The sequence below is a fragment of the Carlito syrichta genome, unplaced genomic scaffold (genome assembly GCF_000164805.1).
Source record: "Carlito syrichta isolate Samal-C Ts95f unplaced genomic scaffold, Tarsius_syrichta-2.0.1 Scaffold302054, whole genome shotgun sequence".
In the NCBI taxonomy this organism is placed as follows: domain Eukaryota; kingdom Metazoa; phylum Chordata; class Mammalia; order Primates; family Tarsiidae; genus Carlito; species Carlito syrichta.
Window position 1 is genome coordinate 231,457 of NW_007246150.1, and position 18,890 is coordinate 250,346.

Here is an 18,890-nt window from a genome sequence, read left to right on the forward strand (position 1 = left end):
CACCCTATGATGAAAGACACAGCCCTGTTACAAAATGCAAAGGCAGTGTGGTGGGAAAGAAAAGCATTGGTCTGGGAACTGCGACCACTGCCACGTAGCTGTGTGATCTTGGGGAATTAAGTTAAGTTGACATCTTAGGCTCAATTTCATCTTCGGACTACAGTCTACCTAGCGAGTCCTTATTGCTCTGCAGAGAATCACCATCGTGTGTATTGAGGACCAACGCATTCATATGTCGGCTGGAAAGCAGCCAGAGTGATCGTGACGAGAAGAAAAAGAGTGGATGCAGCAATTTCCAAGTTGAAGTTCAAGCTTTGGAAGAACCTGTTACTTTGAAATCAGAAGCAGAATAATTAGGGTAGAGGAAGAGTCAAGCCCAGGCTTGAAGATATTTGTTTAGTATTTGTTCATGCAATCCAAGAATTAGAGACTGTGTTGACCATTGGGAAAAGAAATAAACTAGGGCATGGGGAAATGCGCCTGTATTCCCATCACTTTGGGAGGCCGAGGAGAGAGGATTGCCTGAGCCCAGGGGTTCGAGCCCAGCCTGGGCAACTTGGCAAAGCCTCGTCTCTACAATAAATCAAAAAATTAGCCAGGCACAGTGGTATGTGCCGTTAGTTCTAGCTCCTTGGAAGGCTGAGGTGGAAGGATCACCTGAGCCCAGCAGACCGAGGCTGCTGTGGCCATGAGCGTGCCACTGCACTCCAACCTGGGCACTCCAGCCGGAGTGAGACTCCGACTCAAAAAAAGAGGCTCAAAGAAGGGAGTCCTTACTGTTGCACTTAGGGGCCAGAAGGTGAGGAGATGGAGCCCAGCTCCATGGTGGCCCCTAACCCCCCACAGAGCAGTACGCCCATCTGCCTTCTGCCGTCTTTCCCTTCTAGCAACAACCACAGCATGTGGGTGCTGCTCTACTTCTAGACTTGATTCTATTTCTGTTACAGTGTTTGCTTAATAATTGTTTCATTATTTGTATGTTTTATGCACTTTTCAACATCTTTTACTTTTTAAAAAATTCCTTTTCAGATATACTGTACAAGCCTTTTTATTTTTCAACTCCTCATGCCAATGTACGCTTTTCTTCCTTGATCTGTTATTTCTTTCACTAGTAAAGTCTGAATATACGTTTTGTTTCAGTTAAACGAACAAATTAAAAATTGAGACATTTTTCAATCACAAAAATAAAATCAAATGCATGGTGCAACAATGTTCTGAATGATGTTCCTTCAAATTTTTAAGTTGAAAAGACCTAAGTGAGCAGTCATTTAACTCTGGCAAATAAAATGAGTTTTTTCATGGATTTAATTTATGCAGCAGACAGAAAAAAAAATCCTTTGAAAGACAAATACATTGTGTGTTTCCTGCCAATAAGGACAGAAGACTTCCTCGTTTTAGTTAATGAAAAATAACACACACTTTCAAAGTTCTGTAGACACTGAAAAGAAAGAAAACACTCAAATGAGTCACCTATTTCCACATCCAGGGCTGAGAAGCGATATAAATTTCTCCAGCCTCCAGCAGAAAGCACTAAGCCAGCCGCAGGTCCGAGGACAATTGTCTCCGACGGCAGCTATGCGACTTGCCCTGCTCTGCGCTGTGTGTCTGTTGCCCGGCAGCCTGGCCCTGCCACTGCCCCGGGAAGCGGGAGGCATGAGCGAACTGCACTGGAAACAGGCTCAGGTAGGTCGCAGCCACTTACCTGGGGCTCCTTGGTCTTGCCGTCAACACTAGGAAATGAGTTTTCCCACGATTTCACCTTCCATGTGATTAGCTCTGTGGTGAATTTTCTTTGGAGTCTTTTGTCTGATTGTAAAAGCAATACGTGTTTTCATCAAGCGGACCATAGAGGGCAGGTTCTAGAACCTGTTCAGACTGGGTTTGAGTTCCAGCTCTCCATTTACCATGCAGATGAACTTGGGAAGGTCACTATGCTCTGAGCTTCAGGTTTTAATTTGGAAGTTGGAGGTGATACAGTATCAACCAAGCGGGGGTGTTGTAAAGCATTTAACACAACAGCCGAAACATGGCTTATACTCAGTAAATTGAAGTTCTTCATATTATTTATTGTAACTTGAGATTCTTTTTACAGCATGCACAGAATGTTGCCTCTTAAGATGAGGACTACTTGTGATGGAGAGATCTGAAGTCAGGAAACATGGGTAGAAGTCACAGGTCTCCCACATGCCAGTGACGCTAGACAAGGCATTCACCATTCACTTCTGACTTTGTTTTTCTCATGTATGCAATGGAAATAACAATACTATGTGTTTGGTGCCTCCCAGGGCATCCTAGTAAATAAACAAGGTGATAACAATACGAACCAGCATGGATGTAACTATTACAGGTTATAAAGTACTTCCACCTACATTATGTCATTTGATCCTTAGCTCTGTCTTGGGAAAAAGAAAAAAGCAAAGTTAAGTTGATTCACATGCTTGTGGTGAAGATAGGAATCAAGAATGAATGTTTCTGGCTCAAAAATCATGTCTTTTCCAATAGACTCCTTATAAGCAGTCGAACAGATATAAATAAGTACTATTTGGTAGAATAATGAGATGATTACTCATAAGTATTGTTCATAAACTTGAACTTTAAGCATATGAAAAGTCAAGTTTTATTTTACATTACATTTACTTTTTTAAAAAGTCCAAGTAATAGGTCAGATTGAACCACATGAAATTACTCATATTTAACCTTATCTCCAAAACAGCAGTTTTATATGGTTTTACCTAACGAATTCTCCAGAAAGCCTACGTTGCATTTAGCGCCTTACCTAAAGTGCGGATTGGAATAAACTAAAGGGAAGATAGGTTGAACAAAAAGCAGGGTAAGTCATCTCAGAAACACAGGGAGATTTCTTCCAGAGGGTGTCGTGGTAGAGTCTGTTGCTCTGGAAGGGATAAAAAGGGCTATTTGTTTTAAAATAAGGAATTAATTACCAATTGTCATGGATGAACAATAAGGATTTGTTATAGCTAATGAAACACAATCATTGGTAACAGGAAGAGAGGGCTCTATATTCATAAGATTCCTTACATAAGTTACATACTCCTGAGAGCTTCTGAGACAAGTAGCCATTGCCATCTACTCCAAATAGACTGCAAATTAGCAAGGCAATGCTTAAATCATTTTAACAACCACACTACCGTGCATTCTATAACCTACAGATGTTTCTAATGTATGGAAGTCAGAACACTTGTGTTCAAATACTGGCTCCTTCAGTTATTCACGGGTGATTTCGTGCATAAAATAGGAATGACAATACCATACCTGCTTCGTGGGGTGGTTATGAGGTTTAAATGAGGTTAATATGTAAGTGCCTGGAACTAATAAGTGCTTTCAAAAGGTTCCTATGAGGTTGCTCTTGTTAGTTCATTCACTTTTTACTTTTTGTGTTTACGATGCTGGATTCCCATCCTTACATCCAGACACTGGGAAGCTTTAAGAAATTCCCAGGGACCCAACTGTGCACGGCACAGACCTGAGAGACCTGTCTTACCCTGCAGCCCTCCCAGAGTGGGTTGCATCAGGGACTTAGCAGCGGAAAGAGGAACTGGGGAGTGGAAGGAGTGGTAAAAGGAACTGGGAGCGAGATACGGGGGCTTAGTTCTACTACTAATGTGATATGTGACCTGAGCAAAGCACCTAGTTGCTGTGAGCTCTGATTTCTTCACCTGGACAATTAAATTAAACTAGCTCAACTAAGAATCTCCTAGGTAGGTAGCCAGGCTCGGTGGCGTGCCTTTGGGAGGCTGAGGTGAGTAGATTGCCTGAGCCCGCGGGTTCGAGACCCGCCTGGGCAGCGAGACCTCATCTCTACAATAAATCAAAAAATCATCCGGGCGTGGTAGCGCATGCCTGTAATTCCGGCTACTCGGAAGGCTGAGGCGGAAGGATCGCCGGAGCCCAGCAGGTCGAGGCTGAGGTGGCCGGGAGCGGCCACTGCACTCCAGTCTGGGCGACAGAGTGAGACTCCAACCCAAAAAAAAAAAAAAGAATCTCCTAGGTTAAGACCCTTTCACCTTTAGCTGAAACCACATCCCAGCAGGATCTTAGATGAGGCTGGATGGCTTCAGAGCTCCCCCACAGGGTCCATGGTGACAGAGAGGAAAGGTCTCAGTCATCCCCGAGAACATACTGGTACACACGTCCTGACTGCCCTTACAAACAAGTCTAGGTTTTATAAAGTGGATGAAGTGTTTCTCCTCAAAACACTGACTAGGATTTAAAAAAAAAAAACACTGAGGAATTCCTTTCTTTTGCCCAAGAAATGGTATGCCAGTGTTTCATTATCTGTATTAAACTTTCTCCTCACCAATGCACACTTACGTTACTCAGTCAGCATGTAATTATTCTGTTTGCAAATCATTGCTTGGACCTATAGGGACCAAAGACAAAATAATGTGTAGACTTCTAGGGGAAAAGAAGAAACAAGAACCACAGATTCATTACTCTCTTTTCAATAGGACTATCTCAAGAGATTTTATTCCTATGACCCAGAAACAAAAACCACCAACAGTTTAGAAGCCAGACTCAAGGAGATGGAGAAGTTCTTTCGCCTGCCTATAACTGGAATCCTAAGCCCTCGCCTCGTCGAAATAATGCAGAAACCCAGGTGTGGCGTGCCGGACGTCGCAGAGTACTCGCTGTTCCCAGAGAGCCCCAGATGGACTTCCAAAGTCGTCACCTACCGGTTAGTTTTGCCTTGGCTCATGTTGGCCAAAACCACAAAGCCCTTTCCCTAAGAGGTCAAATATTGTTTTCTTGTTTGCTACTAGGATCATATCATATACTCGAGACTTGCTGCCTACCATAGTGGATCAATTAGTGGCAAAGGCTTTAAACATGTGGGGCAGAGAGATACCCCTGCGTTTCAAGCGAGTCAGATGGGGAGTTGCAGACATCATGCTTGGCTTTGCAAGAGGAGGTGAGAAAGAAGCCTGTAGACTAATCCTGCATGCTATTGCATTTGTTTATTATTTATATCAGTGCTGTCCTCTTTTCAGGATTTAGAATGTCTAATGAGAGATGATAGATGATTGATGGATCGATTGATTCGGCAATCGTGTTACGATTTGTATAATCTGCTCATTTAGAGCCACTTTTTTATAGCAGGAGTTGGCAAACGATGACCCATGAGGCAAATCCAGTCCACCCTGTTTTGGTAAATAAAATTGGACTGGCACACAGTCATGCTCCTTCATCTGCTGTTGTCTATGACTGCTTTCAGGCAGGCGACAGTTGTGGCTTATAAGGCTCCCATTACTGGTTATCTGATCCTTTACAGGAAGAGTTTGCCAACCCCCGTTTTGTAACATGAATTTTTATCTATCTATGCAGTCATGCATCGCTCAACGATGAGCATGCATCCTGGGAAATGCCTCCTTAGGCAATTTTGTCATTATGTGAGCTTGATAGCATGTCCTCACACAAACCGAGACGGACTAGCTACTGTACACCTAGGCTCTATGGGATAGCCTGTCACTCCTAGACTACCAGCCTGCATGGCACGTGACAGTACTGAACACTGTAGGCAACTGGAACACAATGGCAAGTAATCGTGTCTCGAAACATACTTACACATTGAAAAGGTAATGCATTCTGCATCACATGACCACGGCTACTACGTCACTAGGTGAGGAATTTTCCAGTTCCATTATACATGTGGGACCATGGTTATACATGTGCTCTCTTGTTGACTGAAAGGTGGTTATGCTGCACATGACTCCATACGTATATATGTTTAAATTCTATCTAGCTAACATCAGTATTAAACCAACAGAAGGAGTCACAGCATCCAAGATCTCAAGAGGTCCCCTAAGAAGGGGGACAGCCACTATGACCTGCCTCTAATGCCTTTCGTGTAGCAATAAAGTCGAAAATGAAGATTTTTCGGCCGGGCTCAGTGGCTCAGCCTGTCATCCCAGCACTTTGGGAGGCCGAGGTGAGTGGATTGCCTGAGTCTGAGGGTTCGAGACCAGCCTGGGCAACTTGGCGAGACCTCGGCTCTACAATAAATCAAAAAGAAATGAGCTAAGCGCGGTAGTGGGTGACTGTAGTTCTGGCTACTTGGAAGGCTGAAGTGGATCACTGGAGCCCAGCAGGTCAATGCTGGGTGGCCATGAGCCTGCCACTGCACTCCAGCCTGGGCCAAGGAATGAGACACCAATTCAAAAAAGAAAGAAAGAAATAATAAAGAAAGAAAGAAAGAAAGAAAGAAAGAAAGAAAGAAAGAAAGAAAGAAAGAAAGAAAGAAAGAAAATGGAGATTTTCATATTCAAGGGTCTAAAGAGATCTAGCCCATTTACATAAACCACTCTTAATCACTAGTGTTTTGTGACGCAGACTTAGAGAAAATGTTGCCCATTTTGGTCTGTTCTAATATTGAATTGTCCAGGTACTATATGAATTTTGCTGAAATGTGAACTTCAGTCCATAGTGTCGATGACACTGGGGAAAATTTTATAGGAAAGCACTAATGCCAGTACTATGAGTTTCTTTAAGAGTTAAACTGGATCCAGTCTGATATCAACTTGAAGATAAATAGCTCTGTCTCACAAATAAAAGGACTGTCAAAAGCCACTTCAAGAGACCCTGAGCGTGGTTCGCCAAGAGATGATTTACTGTGCCCACAAAGAATAAGCCAGATTTTTAAGAAGAAAGAATCGGAAAATGGTGCACAAATTACTCGCTGAATGCCATATTCATGTTCCCTTTCACCACCGTTTGACCAAGCAAAGTGGTCAAATTGAACAGTAGCTTCGATGCAACCCTAAGTTAGATCTAGGTGCATTTCAAGCCCCGTATCCAGTAGGCCTTTACTATAGGGTGGTTATCAGTAGTGAGCAGCAGTTCCATGAGAGAAAAAGTGTCTGTGCCAAAAAGACGCCCAAACCACCCTGTGAGCGTGCAGCTGGCCGTTTGCACCAACAGTGCTGACTGCTTGGACTGGGCTGCTTTTTCCAGCCTTGGTTATCACATAAACTGGAAAGATATCATGACCGGAGGAAAAAAAAAAGTCAGTCGCTAAGGGCAATCACTTCATTTTCTTTTTTTTGAGTTGGAGTCTCAGTCCATCGCCCAGACTGGAGTGCAGTGGCCGCTCCCGGCCACCGCAGCCTCGACCCGCTGGGCTCCGGTGATCCTTCCGCCTCGGCCTTCCGAGTAGTTGGAACTACAGGTGTGCACTACCATGCCCAGCTGATTTTTTGATGTATTGTAGAGATGAGGTCTCGCCAAGTTGCCCAGGCGGGTCTCGAACCCGCCGGCTCAGGCAATCCACTCACCTCAGCCTCTCAAAGCGCTGGGATTCCAGGCTGAGCCACCGAGCCAGCTACTTCGTTTTCTTTCAGCTCACGGGGACTACTACCCATTTGATGGACCAGGCAACACACTGGCTCACGCCTTTGCACCCGGGCCGGGCCTTGGAGGAGATGCTCACTTTGACGAGGACGAACGCTGGAGTGACGGGAACAGCATAGGTACAGCCCCCCCAGTCTCTTCTGCCCCACGTCCTTGAGTCCTGAACTTGGTCTAACCACTTGCTATAGCTTCTGATAAGTCCTGAACCCTTGCTAAGTGTCCACCACCGTACTGCATGCCTTCAATGCACCACTTTATTTAATATCTCACAATGTCACAAAGAAGATGGACACTCAGGTTACACAGTCAAGCAGCACCGGGTTCAATTCGCTGTACGTCCACCGGTTACTCTCTGTGTGTTCTTGGGCAAGTTATTTAATGTCTCTGACCCTCAGTTTCCTCCTCTGTGAAATGGGATTATACATAGTCCCCACCTAAGGATTTTTTTTAATTAAATGAGATAAAGTTTCTACAGTGCTTGGGAGATACTAATAAGTCAATAAATTATAGCTCTTTGTTCCTATTTCCCAAAAATAAGTGCCCAAATGGAGGAGAAAGAGAAGCAGAGACTATGATATTTAGGAATTTTATACAATTCTGGGATCATTCACTATATTTCGAATGAGTCAACCCCACCCCAGCCTATTACATTCGTCGTTGTACAAAGTAAGCGATTATAGACATGGCAGAGAACAAGTAGAGAGGTGCGCTGGCATAGGACATCCTAACTGGAGACAATTTTCTTAAAGGCTGTTAACTGAGAGGGAGATCAGTCCATGTGTGAGGTAAAGAGAATTCATCACAGCTCAAACCAAGTAGCGTGACTTGCTGTGGCAGTCAAACCATGGAAAGCTGCGATACGGTCTTCCTCTCATCCTGCACATCTTTTTCATTTTTTCTTCATTCTCCTCTTTTCCCACTCAAGGAAGGTTAAAGGCAGCTTCCTTCCGTCTAATGCAGCACGGTTGGCGCTCTGGCCACCCCTCAAACTCACAGGCTCACACCTGCCACAGACTGGCAAAGCTCTTCCATGAGTCTGAGGGAGAGAAAATGATATATGTAAAACCAGTGGATGAGTCAAAATCACAGGCAGAGCCCAGCATTGCCTGGAGAACCTGCCTTTTAGTTGTGGCTTTCTCGAAGCCAACTTTCTCTCTGCTGATATTCAAGGTCACCTCTATGCGTTGAATGGCCATGACCTTCCAGATGTTGAAAAACTCTAATTATCGTGACAAATCTACAGGGTAGGAATAGTCGTCTCTGTGTAACAGATAAGAAATTAATACTTGGCAACATTAATTAATTTGTCCAGCTAGTAAGTTTCAAACCCAGGTTTTAGTTCTTTTAAAACCTTTGCTGACTGGGTGCAGTGGCTCACGCCTGTAATTCCAACATTTTGGGAGGCCAAGGCAGCAAGATTTCTTGAGATCAGGAGTTTGAGATCAGCCTGGACAACATAGTGAGACCTTGTCTCTACAAAAAATAAAATTAAAATAGTCAGGTGTGGTGCACCACCACACCCAGCTAAAAAATAAAAAGAACTTCTCAAAAAAAATGATTAATAAATAAAGCCTTTCCTGCCCACTACAGAATACTGCCACCTGAACAAAAGAAGCAAATAGAAAAACATGATACATCTTAAGAAGCCAAAGTGGTGATGAGATTAAAGCACTGCTCTTCTGATTCCCTTTCTAACCCTTCCCCACATTTGAAAGTCTTGAAACAAATAAGTAAACTGCAGAGGACTGAGAGTTAGGTATTTTTGTAGTTGTTTTATTTATTATTATATTATGTATTATGTTATATATGACATTATATTATTTGTGTAGCTATTGTTAGAATACTGAATGTTATTCCTTCGGTTGTAGGAATTAACTTCCTGTATGCTGCAACTCATGAACTTGGCCATTCTTTGGGCCTGGGACATTCCTCCGACCCTAATGCCGTGATGTATCCAACCTATGGAAGCGGAAGTCAACAAAATTTCCAACTTTCACAAGATGACATTGAAGGCATTCAGAAGCTATATGGTAATATTTATTATTTTAAATAAGGGGAATTTCACATTTTCTTTTAGTAGTAGGTTTGGAAAAGAAAGTCTGGGAAATGGGTATTTAACTTAGCATTTACTGGAACTTATATTAGAAAGCCTACTGAGGGGGGAATTTGAGACCTTAGGTACCAAATTTTAACCAGGCTGTTTTATACTATGAAGATGCCGATTTTTAAGTTTCAGTGTAACAGTATCAGGGGGTGAAATTGTGACCATGCCACCATCAAAGTGTTCTTCAAGCTTTCACCTGCTCTTCTCCCTTGCACAGCTCAAATAGTAATACTTCAGGAGAGTCTCCCACGTAGGGGGTGAACTGAAGGACCAGAACACCTTTCTTCAGAGTTGCCCACTCCCAAGGATTCAGCCCTAAGTGATTAAAAGTGACTCAACTTTTCTTGCTTACGTAAACGTGTAGGGAAAGTGTTTAACCACGGAGAGCAACTGCTTGTGATTTCTGGTCTTGAAACTTACCTATATCCCGGGTCCCAATCTAGACTTTTTAAATCAAGAGCCAAATTCAGTTTTTAAATTATACACTGATTTGTATTCATTTGATCGAGTCCATCAGAAATAGCCAAAAAAGAAATCAGAGAATGGGGGACTGCGGGGGGGAAAGCCATGTCTCTGGAAGAGCATAAGAAAAGTGAAATTCAAAGACGCTCAGCAAACTGTCCAGGAATACGTGGCTGTCAAGTGACTGGGCAGTGATCCCAAGTCAGGGCTGTGTGACTTTGTGCTTGTTCTACTATGAATCTCTGCCTATCACTACCTAGTCAGCATTTAAAAGCAGTCCTGATAAAAGAATACAGAACCCCATCTTTAATTTGACAGATATAATTATGGCTATCCAGCAAAATTATCAGGATGATAAAGATATACTGCAAAAAAGTTCACATAAGAGTCTTTGAATGATCAAATGAGCAATGAAAGTCCTTCCACATAATACTGCCCTTAGAGGAAAACTATTCCTATAAGACAGTAGATTTCAGGTATCAGTTGAACCTAGAATTTACTATAAATCAACATTTCCCAAACTGTGTCTTAGAGGATGATTCCCAGAAGAAGATGCTGTGGAGAAACAAGTACAGGAAGCATCACCTCCAGGGGCACGGAATATCAGGGAGTACTGAGCAGACTCCCTTGCTTAACTCAGTGTTTCCGGGAGTATAACCTTTGTTATGGAACATCCATTGAGACCCATAAAATAGCACTTCAGAGAACACACTTGGAAAATGCTAAGTGATTGTTCCATAAAGATCCGACTTAAAGAGCTGCTGTCCAAAAGACTCACTAAATACTGACTAGTGTTGGTAAAGTTATTGCCAACACAATAGAAAATACTAAAAATACTACCCTCCCCTTATATAAAATGATGGAACTCACAGAATCACCCTACAGCATTCTATAACTGTTTTATAACCGTAAGAAAAATACAAAGGAACTAAAGAAAATCCGAGGCAGGCTGATTAAATTTAAAAGAAAGAAAAGCGACTAGTGCGTTAAATCCTTAAGTATTAGACAAAATGGCATCGCTGTCAAAGCTGGAAAGAAGTCACTTCTGGACAAGTGAAAATAGAATTTGATTATATAAGTTATAAACAAAGAAAGCTCATTATTCCAAAAAGTAATATGAGCAGAAAACATAGATTCCAAAGAATGTGATTAAACTCATGAATACTCTTTTCAGAATAATAAAAATAACAGCTAAAATGCATGGAATAGCTGCACTTCCCGTGAATTAACTCATTTAATTCAACAGGCAAACATGATGTTATTATCCACATGGTATAAACTGGTAATCTAACTCCAAGCGGTGTTAAATAGTAATTTACCCAAAGCCACACAGCCAGTAAACTGGTAGAGACAAGACGCAGAGGTATCTGTCCCCTTGGATCCTTCCTCTACACAATGCTGCCTTCTTACCTTTGGATTGTTCTCCAGAACTTTTGTCCCAGGCACAGAAAACTGAGCTGAGTAAATAAAATGCACATTCTGTGACATTTCCTTTGTTTGTAAAGTCTTAGGGTGATTGCGTGCATTTTGTACATGCCAGCATGTTCTTATTTTCTCTCTTGACAGGAAAGAGAAGTAAATCAGGAAAGAAATAGAAGCTTCGGGGAACACGTCCATTCGTCCTTTCATTGGATTCCATGTGACTGTTCCCCACCCGGAACTGATCAGCGCTCCTCCTGGACTCTGTTTAGGCGGTGACCCCTTTCTGGTATCGCGGTTGGTTTTTGCACGCTTCTCTCCTTCTGAAGATAAACTCACTTATGGCATGACTGTGTTTAACTTATCCTCAGACAACTTGCTGTTGGCAGATGTCAACAAACGGTATATACACAAGTAAATTGAATTTGTATTCCATGGAAAAATTATTTTTATTTGGAAGCACTATTTCTGTGGCAAGCGAAGACATACTATACCATAAAATCGAAGACTTCAGACCAAATATATATATATATATATATATATATATATATATATATATATATATATATATCTGTACCCCACATCTTTATAATAAAATAAAGTTAAAAATAAATCTCACCACATTATGTTGGGGTCTTCAGCAGCACCTCACCCCATTACCAAAGGGGGGTGGTGGACGTTATGTCTCCTGTTGTTCACTGGTGTGTCCCAAAGTTACACTAACTTCCTCCTTCTGGCCCATGCTGTCACTCTGATACTCTGGACTTTCCTTGGAAGTCCAATTCCTTTTTTTTTTTAGACTAGAAAATATAGTTTATTTGCAAAGTAAATTAGAGAGAGAGAGGAGTTTCGCCTCTCCAAGGTAGGGGAGGGAACCAAGGCTTAAGATAACATTGCCTGCTGGATGCAGTAGTTCAAGCCTATAATCCCAGTACTTTGGGAGGCCAAGGCAAGAGAATTGCCTGAGCTCACGGGTTCAAGACCAGCCTGGGCAACTTGGTGAGACCTCATCTTTACAATAAATCAAAAATTAGCTGGGCATGGTAGCTCACACCTGTAGTTGCGGCTACTTGGAAGGCTGAGGCAGAAGGATCGCTTGAGCACAGCAGGGCGAGGCTGAGGTGGCTATGAGGGCACCACTGCACTCCAGCCCCAGCAATGGAGTGAGACTCCCACTCCAGCTCCAAAAAAGAAAAAGAGAAAAGAAAACACGGTCACACCGTAGCTTAGCAAGGCAATGGCCGGAAGTCAGTCCTTCCCACACAATGTCTGTGAATGCCTGGGGACTTAGGACTTAGCCTCGCGTCACTTCCACTCCAAGTGCCAGCCCCTCCACCCCAGTCCCTGACTTTCCTGCCGTCTCACCTGCCCACGTCCCCACCCCCCATGCCCGTCCCCCACCCCATCCCCTTCCTTGCCCTAGGCCAACCCAGCTATCGCTGGTGCTCACCTTCCTCGCTAACTTCCTCCAAACCAGTCCTGCATGGCTTTTGTGGGAGTGCAGGGGTGGGCGTGAGTGTTTGCATCCACAGTGGGATCCGACCCTGCACAAGGGCAAGGCCATGGAGCAAAACCCAGACTGTGTCCTGAGACTTTGCCAAAGCCCTTTATCAATGTAAGGAGGTTTTTGACAGATTCTCTTGGGTTTTCAAGGTACACAATCATGTCATCTGCAAAGAGAGATAACTTGACATCCTCTTTTCCTATTTGGATGCCCCTGACTGCCTTCTCTTCTCTGATTGCTCTAGTCAGGACTTCTAATACTATATTGAACAGGAGGGGTGAGTGTGCATCCTTGTCTTGTTCCAGTTTTCAGGGGAAATGGTTCCAATTTTTGTCCATTTAGGAGTATGCTGGCTGTGGGTTTCTCGCAGATGGCTTTTACTATTTTGAGGTATGTTCCCTGTGCACACGTATGTTGATCACAGCATTGTTCACAATAGCAAGAACCTGGAAGCAACCATGCTGTCCATCAAAAGAGGACTGGATTTTAAAAATGTGGTTCATATACACGATGGAATAGTACGCAGCCATAAAAAAGAACAAAATCATGAATTTCGCAGCAACCTGGATGGAACTAGAGTCTATAATACTGAGTGACCTCTCACAGAAACAAAGATCCGAGTATCACATGTTCTCACTCATATAATGAACCTTGAACATCCAATGTAATAGTATAAGAAAATGACTGATAGTGGGAAACTATGGGGGGGTGGAGGGAGATGGGATCAATGGTAGCAAATATCTGTCTGGGGACGGGGAAACACCTCTTATCAACAGGGTGTCTGAATGAAACATAATTGTATACCTAACCCTTAACTGTACCCCACAACATCATAATACAAAATATTGATTAAAAAAAAACCCCAACTGGACGCCACCCTCCTCCTTCAGATCGCTCACCGGCCCCAGACAAGGAACTTCTCCCTGGACCCCTCCCTCTGCAGCTGCAGCCCTGCCCCCATCCCCAGGCCTCGGGTCTGGAGCCCCCACTCCTTCTGACGTCCCTGGAAACTCACTTTCCCACTGCCCTGCATGGAAACTCCCTTTGTATCCCAGAGCCTCGGGCATGAGCTTTGTGGGTGAAGCACTTTCCATGCAGAGCTGAACCCTCTAGCAGGAAACAGAGCTGGCCAAAGCTCTGCCAGCTCAGCCTCACCATTCTTCCTCTTCCTTCACACGCCCACATCCAAGCATGGTTTTCTCTATAAAATAGAGAAAACATGGAAATGTACCTTCTTAATCATAAAAATGATGCCCCCCCACAACACATGCCCTTTTTAAAAAATATAAGGCCACCTGTCTGGGGACGGGGAGACACCTTTTATCAACAAGGGTGCCTGAACGAAGCATATTTGTATACCTAACCCTTAACTGTACCCCACAATATCATAATAAAAAATATTGATTTAAAAAAATAAGAATAATAAAAATAAAAAAATATATAAGGTCAAGGCTTTTTCACCCACAACAGATCAGTATTCTGAAACTCGAAATTACCACCAGGGAGCCATTCCAAGGACAGCTCACAGGAACAGAGAATCCACCATCCAGACAGACTATAAAGTATTTGTGAACAGGACTTCAAAGACCCTTTTAAAGCATAAGGGAATAGATTGACAACTTTAGAATGAATAGAAGTTAGACATCATGAATAAGTTGAAGTTCTTCATTTGTAGATGACAAAAGAAAAAAAACAGACCAAGCTTAAGGGATACCCATAAGGTTCCAGGAAGCATATTTTTGTTTTGTGATTTCAGCCTATTTTTGTTTGTGTACCAGCTTGTGCTTTGATTTGGACAGCAGAAGGCAGTATCTACCACGCAGCTGAAGTGAATGCCTACTGTTCTTTATCTGAGCAGTTCACTCTACTTTTGGGGACAGAGAACGACCTCTCCCCTGTGTACAATCTTCTTGAGATGACACTTAGGCGGCCACATGCTGCCCAGGCTGTAATACCAATACATTTTGTCTGTTGCTTAGTGGGCATCAGTTATGTTTACTGTTTGCAGATCCCTGGCACAGTCGCGTGGCTGGCTCTCTTAAGGTGTGTCTGCACACATGGGCTCTGTTTTTTTTATTTCACCACACACCTCAATCTTAACAATCAACAAGCTCTAACTGAGCATAGAAGTCGAATTTTCTTATTCTGATCAAAGTAACATCAGGCTAACTCGTAAATAGGGATTTTCCTAGCAAATAAGAACCCATGTTTTAAAAAGTGATGAATTACACGTAACATACGATTTGCTGTCTTAACGATTTTTGTGTGTACATTTCAGTATTATGAAACGTGTTCACTTTGTACAAAAGAGCGCTTCGCCTCAGCACTAGGGCACTTGTGACTGGATGATTCTTTGCTGTGGGGCTGTCCCAGGTATTAGCAGTTATCCCTGTCCTCTGCCCCCTGGATGCTAGAACGTCCTTAGTGGCAGCAGCCAAAAGTGTCTTCAGACAGTGCCAAATGTCCCCTAAGAGAAGAAGCGGCCACCCGCTGAGAACCACCAAGCTAAAGAAAATAAATAAATTCTCATTTTATCACATTATACTTAATATCTTTTCCACCTTTTTTTTCACCCAGGACCCTAACATCCTCTCATACTTTACTATCTCGTGGGGAAGGAAAATCAATAAAAGTTTAATGTGACATGGTTTGTTTTTGACACTTATTTGAGGCAAAGTTTATCACATCTTAAGGAATGAAGTCACCTTTAAGGCTGGGCATGGTGGCTCATGCCTGTCATCCCAGCACTTTGGTAGTGGTGGCAAGAGCATTGCCTGAGCCCAGGGGTTCGAGACCAGCCAGGGCAACTTGGTGAGCTCTCGTCTCTACAATAAATATTTTTTTTAAATTAGCTGGGCGTGGTAGCGCACGTCTGTAGTTCCAGCTACTGGAAGGCTGAGGGGAAAGGATCACCAGAGCCTAGCAGGTCGAGGCTGCGGTGGCCGTGAGTATGCCACTGCACTCCAGCCTGGACAACAGGGTGAGACTCCAACCAAAAAAAAGAAAGAAAGAAAAAAAACATTTAATAGGAACTTAGGAACAGAAGCCATGTCTTGGACTGCCATAAAACAGGATGGTGGATCCCTGAGCCATTACCCCCAGAGCCAGGGCTTATACACCATAGGGAAAAGGCAGACATGCTTCAGAAGGGAGGTGTAGATAATTAAGGGCTGAGTTTACGGTAAGTACAATAACATCAAGATTGTTTTGACCTAAGGGCGGGAGTTTCAGTAAGTATATGCTCTTACACAAGGAATAATAGATGACAGAAATCTTAGAGGCATTCCCAGAACTAGGGTTAATCAGAAGTCAACATGGTAGATTAGCATTCAAGACGGAGTTGCTTTAGTCTCTACACCTATTATTAAAATTAAATGAGAAACCAAATACCAGCTAATTGAAAAAAAATGGTATGGTAGCAAAGAAATCCACCCCAGATAAAACAGAAACAATTCAGAGAACAGAAGAGATATAAGAAATAAAAATAGGATATTCTCAGGGAAATTTGAGATGATATTACATGCAAAAAGAAAACCAACAAGATGTTATAAGAAAATTAACAAGCTGGGCTCGGTGGCTCAGTCTGTAATCCCGTGCCTTGGGAGGCTGAGGTGAGTGGATTGCCTGAGCCCGCGGGTTCGAGACCCGCCTGGGCAGCGAGACCTCATCTCTACAATAAATCAAAAAATCAGCCGGGCGTGAGAGTGCACGCCTGTAATTCCGGCTACTCGGAAGGCTGAGGCGGAAGGATCACCAGAGCCCAGCAGGTCGAGACTGCGGTGGCCATGAGTGTGCCACTGCACTCCAGTCTGGGCGACAGAGTGAGACTGCAACTCAAAAAAAAAAAAAAAAGGAAAAGAAAAGAAGCAGAGAACAATCTAAAGATCTTGAAAATTAAATATATGGTTGCCAAAATATAATTTTAAAAAGAGTTGGAAGATAAAGTAAAGAAAGCCACTCAGAATGAGGAGCTGAAAGACAAAACACATAGCATATGTGAAGGAGAAAAATAAGAAGGAATGACTATTTCAGGAGTTCTAACACTCAACCCTGTTGGCTCTGGAATTACCCACTAAGCTAAACTTTATTTCCCAGAATTCCTTTCTCTATAAGTTTCTAGTTAGGGCTGGTCACAAGAAAGATCTACGTGGAATTTGGATGATGGAAATAAAGCAATCACTAAGTTTGCTCTACCAAGGTTGATCTAGGTCTGGTGCCGTCACTGTCCATGCAATTTCGTAGATCTGGACATTCACACTGGGGGCACTAAACACTGCAGGGCCTGGGGGCTCCATCTCCTACATAATCTCTTCCTTCAATTTCTCCAGAGCCTGGACCAGGGGGAGTGTGTCTCCACACTAGAGAACTCGTATTTCCCAGAGGTCACCCAGGCAGTAAGGTTGGAGACAGCAACGCAGAGAAGCTATCACAAGTTCCAACGATGGAAGGAGAGGGGTTCCCGCTTGTTCCTCACCTCACAGGTCCAATTTTTCCTCTCTCTCCACTTTACTTCTATCTTTTAACCCTTAACACCTGTCCTGTAACTTCAAGCTTGTCACCAGATGTAAAAGAAACAACCAAATCAAAATTATTGTACCAACTTCCACAACCGTATAAGGATGAATCCTAATAACAAGTTCCCTTATTCTATCATTCTTAGTGGTTCTACATCTCTGATTGAACCCTGTCTGATACAACTATCAACATGATGTCCAAAAATAAGGAACAGACAAAATAAGCAAAAGCAAATCATTAAAGAAATAATTGGGCCAGGTATCATGGCTCATGCCTATAATTCCAGCACTTTGAGAGGCCAAGGTGGGAGGATTGCTTGAGGCCGGGAGTTCAAAACCAGCCTGGGAAACATAGTGAGAACCCATCTCAATTTTTAAAATAAATGAACAAGAAATAGTTGAACACTTTTCATTCCTGAGAAGAGGGAACTGTTTGGAGAAAAACAAATATTAAAAGAGCCCACATCATGATGAAAGTTTAGAACACCAAGAATAAGTAACTAAATTTAATATGATATTAAGTTTCTCATCAGCAAAAATGATCTTAAACTACAGTGAAGCAAAGTCTTCAAAGTCCTAAGCCTGAGTTATTTTGATCTTAGAATTCTTATTCCCAGCCAAATCAACAATCCACTGTGGTCGTGGGTTGAATTTGTTCCCCCGGAAAAAGATGTTTAAGCCCTAATCCCTGGCACCTGTGAATGGGAATCTTAGAAACAGGGTGTCTGTAGAAGTAATCAAGTTGAAATGAGGTCAGACTTAACTAGAGTGGGCCCTAAATTCAATGACTGTTGCACTTATGAGAAAGTCATTTGAAGACACACAAGGAGGGCACCAGGTGATAACGGAGACAGAAACTGGAGTGATGCAACAGCAAGCCAAAGAGTGCCAAGGATCACTGGCACCACCCAAGACTGGGAAAGAGGCGTGGGACCGATTTCCCCTCAGATCCTCCAGAAGGTACCAACTTTGCCTACACCTTACTCTTGGCCTTCTGACCTCCAGAACCGTGAGACGACAAATTTCTGTTATTTTAAGGCACACGATTTGTGGTACTTTTTTAGGGCAGCCCTAGGAAACGGATGTAAGTGCGAACACAAAGTAAACTCAGTCTTGTCCAACAAGAGTTCAGAAAGTCCGCGTCTCGTGTACATTTTCAGCGAGAGCCAATTGCAGACAGACTGCAAACACACAGGATGAAATCTAAGAAAGAAGATGAAAGATACAGAAACGGTAGAAAGGGAATCTCAGAACGACAGCTGTGCACCAGGGCTGGAAAGTAACCAGCCCAAACGACAACAGTAACTCGATGGGATCTTTAAAAAGATGATTTTTAAGGAAAATGAGAGTGCTACTAAGCAAAACACGGAATGATGAGTCCCACTCTGGACAATTTTCGGATGTGGTAAAGGGCCATCAGCATCTTCTCCGAAGGAAGAAAAAAGACAGTCAGGTATTCCAGGGAAAATCAGGAATTATGATAAGACTCGTAATCCAAATATAAGGCAAAGAGTCCAATGAG

General features: G+C 42.9%; 1 protein-coding gene across 1 annotated transcript; it reads left to right on the forward strand.

Annotated features, from left to right (window-relative positions):
- Window positions 1–1,549: 1,549 nt before the first annotated feature.
- On the forward strand, window positions 1,550–11,849 carry MMP7 (matrix metallopeptidase 7). Its single transcript, XM_008055969.2, has 6 exons — window positions 1,550–1,683; window positions 4,470–4,696; window positions 4,782–4,930; window positions 7,356–7,484; window positions 9,234–9,395; window positions 11,498–11,849. Exons 1-6 carry the CDS (start codon window positions 1,576–1,578, stop codon window positions 11,524–11,526), a joined length of 804 nt encoding a protein of 267 aa, XP_008054160.1. The 5' UTR covers window positions 1,550–1,575; the 3' UTR covers window positions 11,527–11,849.
- The last annotated feature ends 7,041 nt before the right edge of the window (window positions 11,850–18,890 follow it).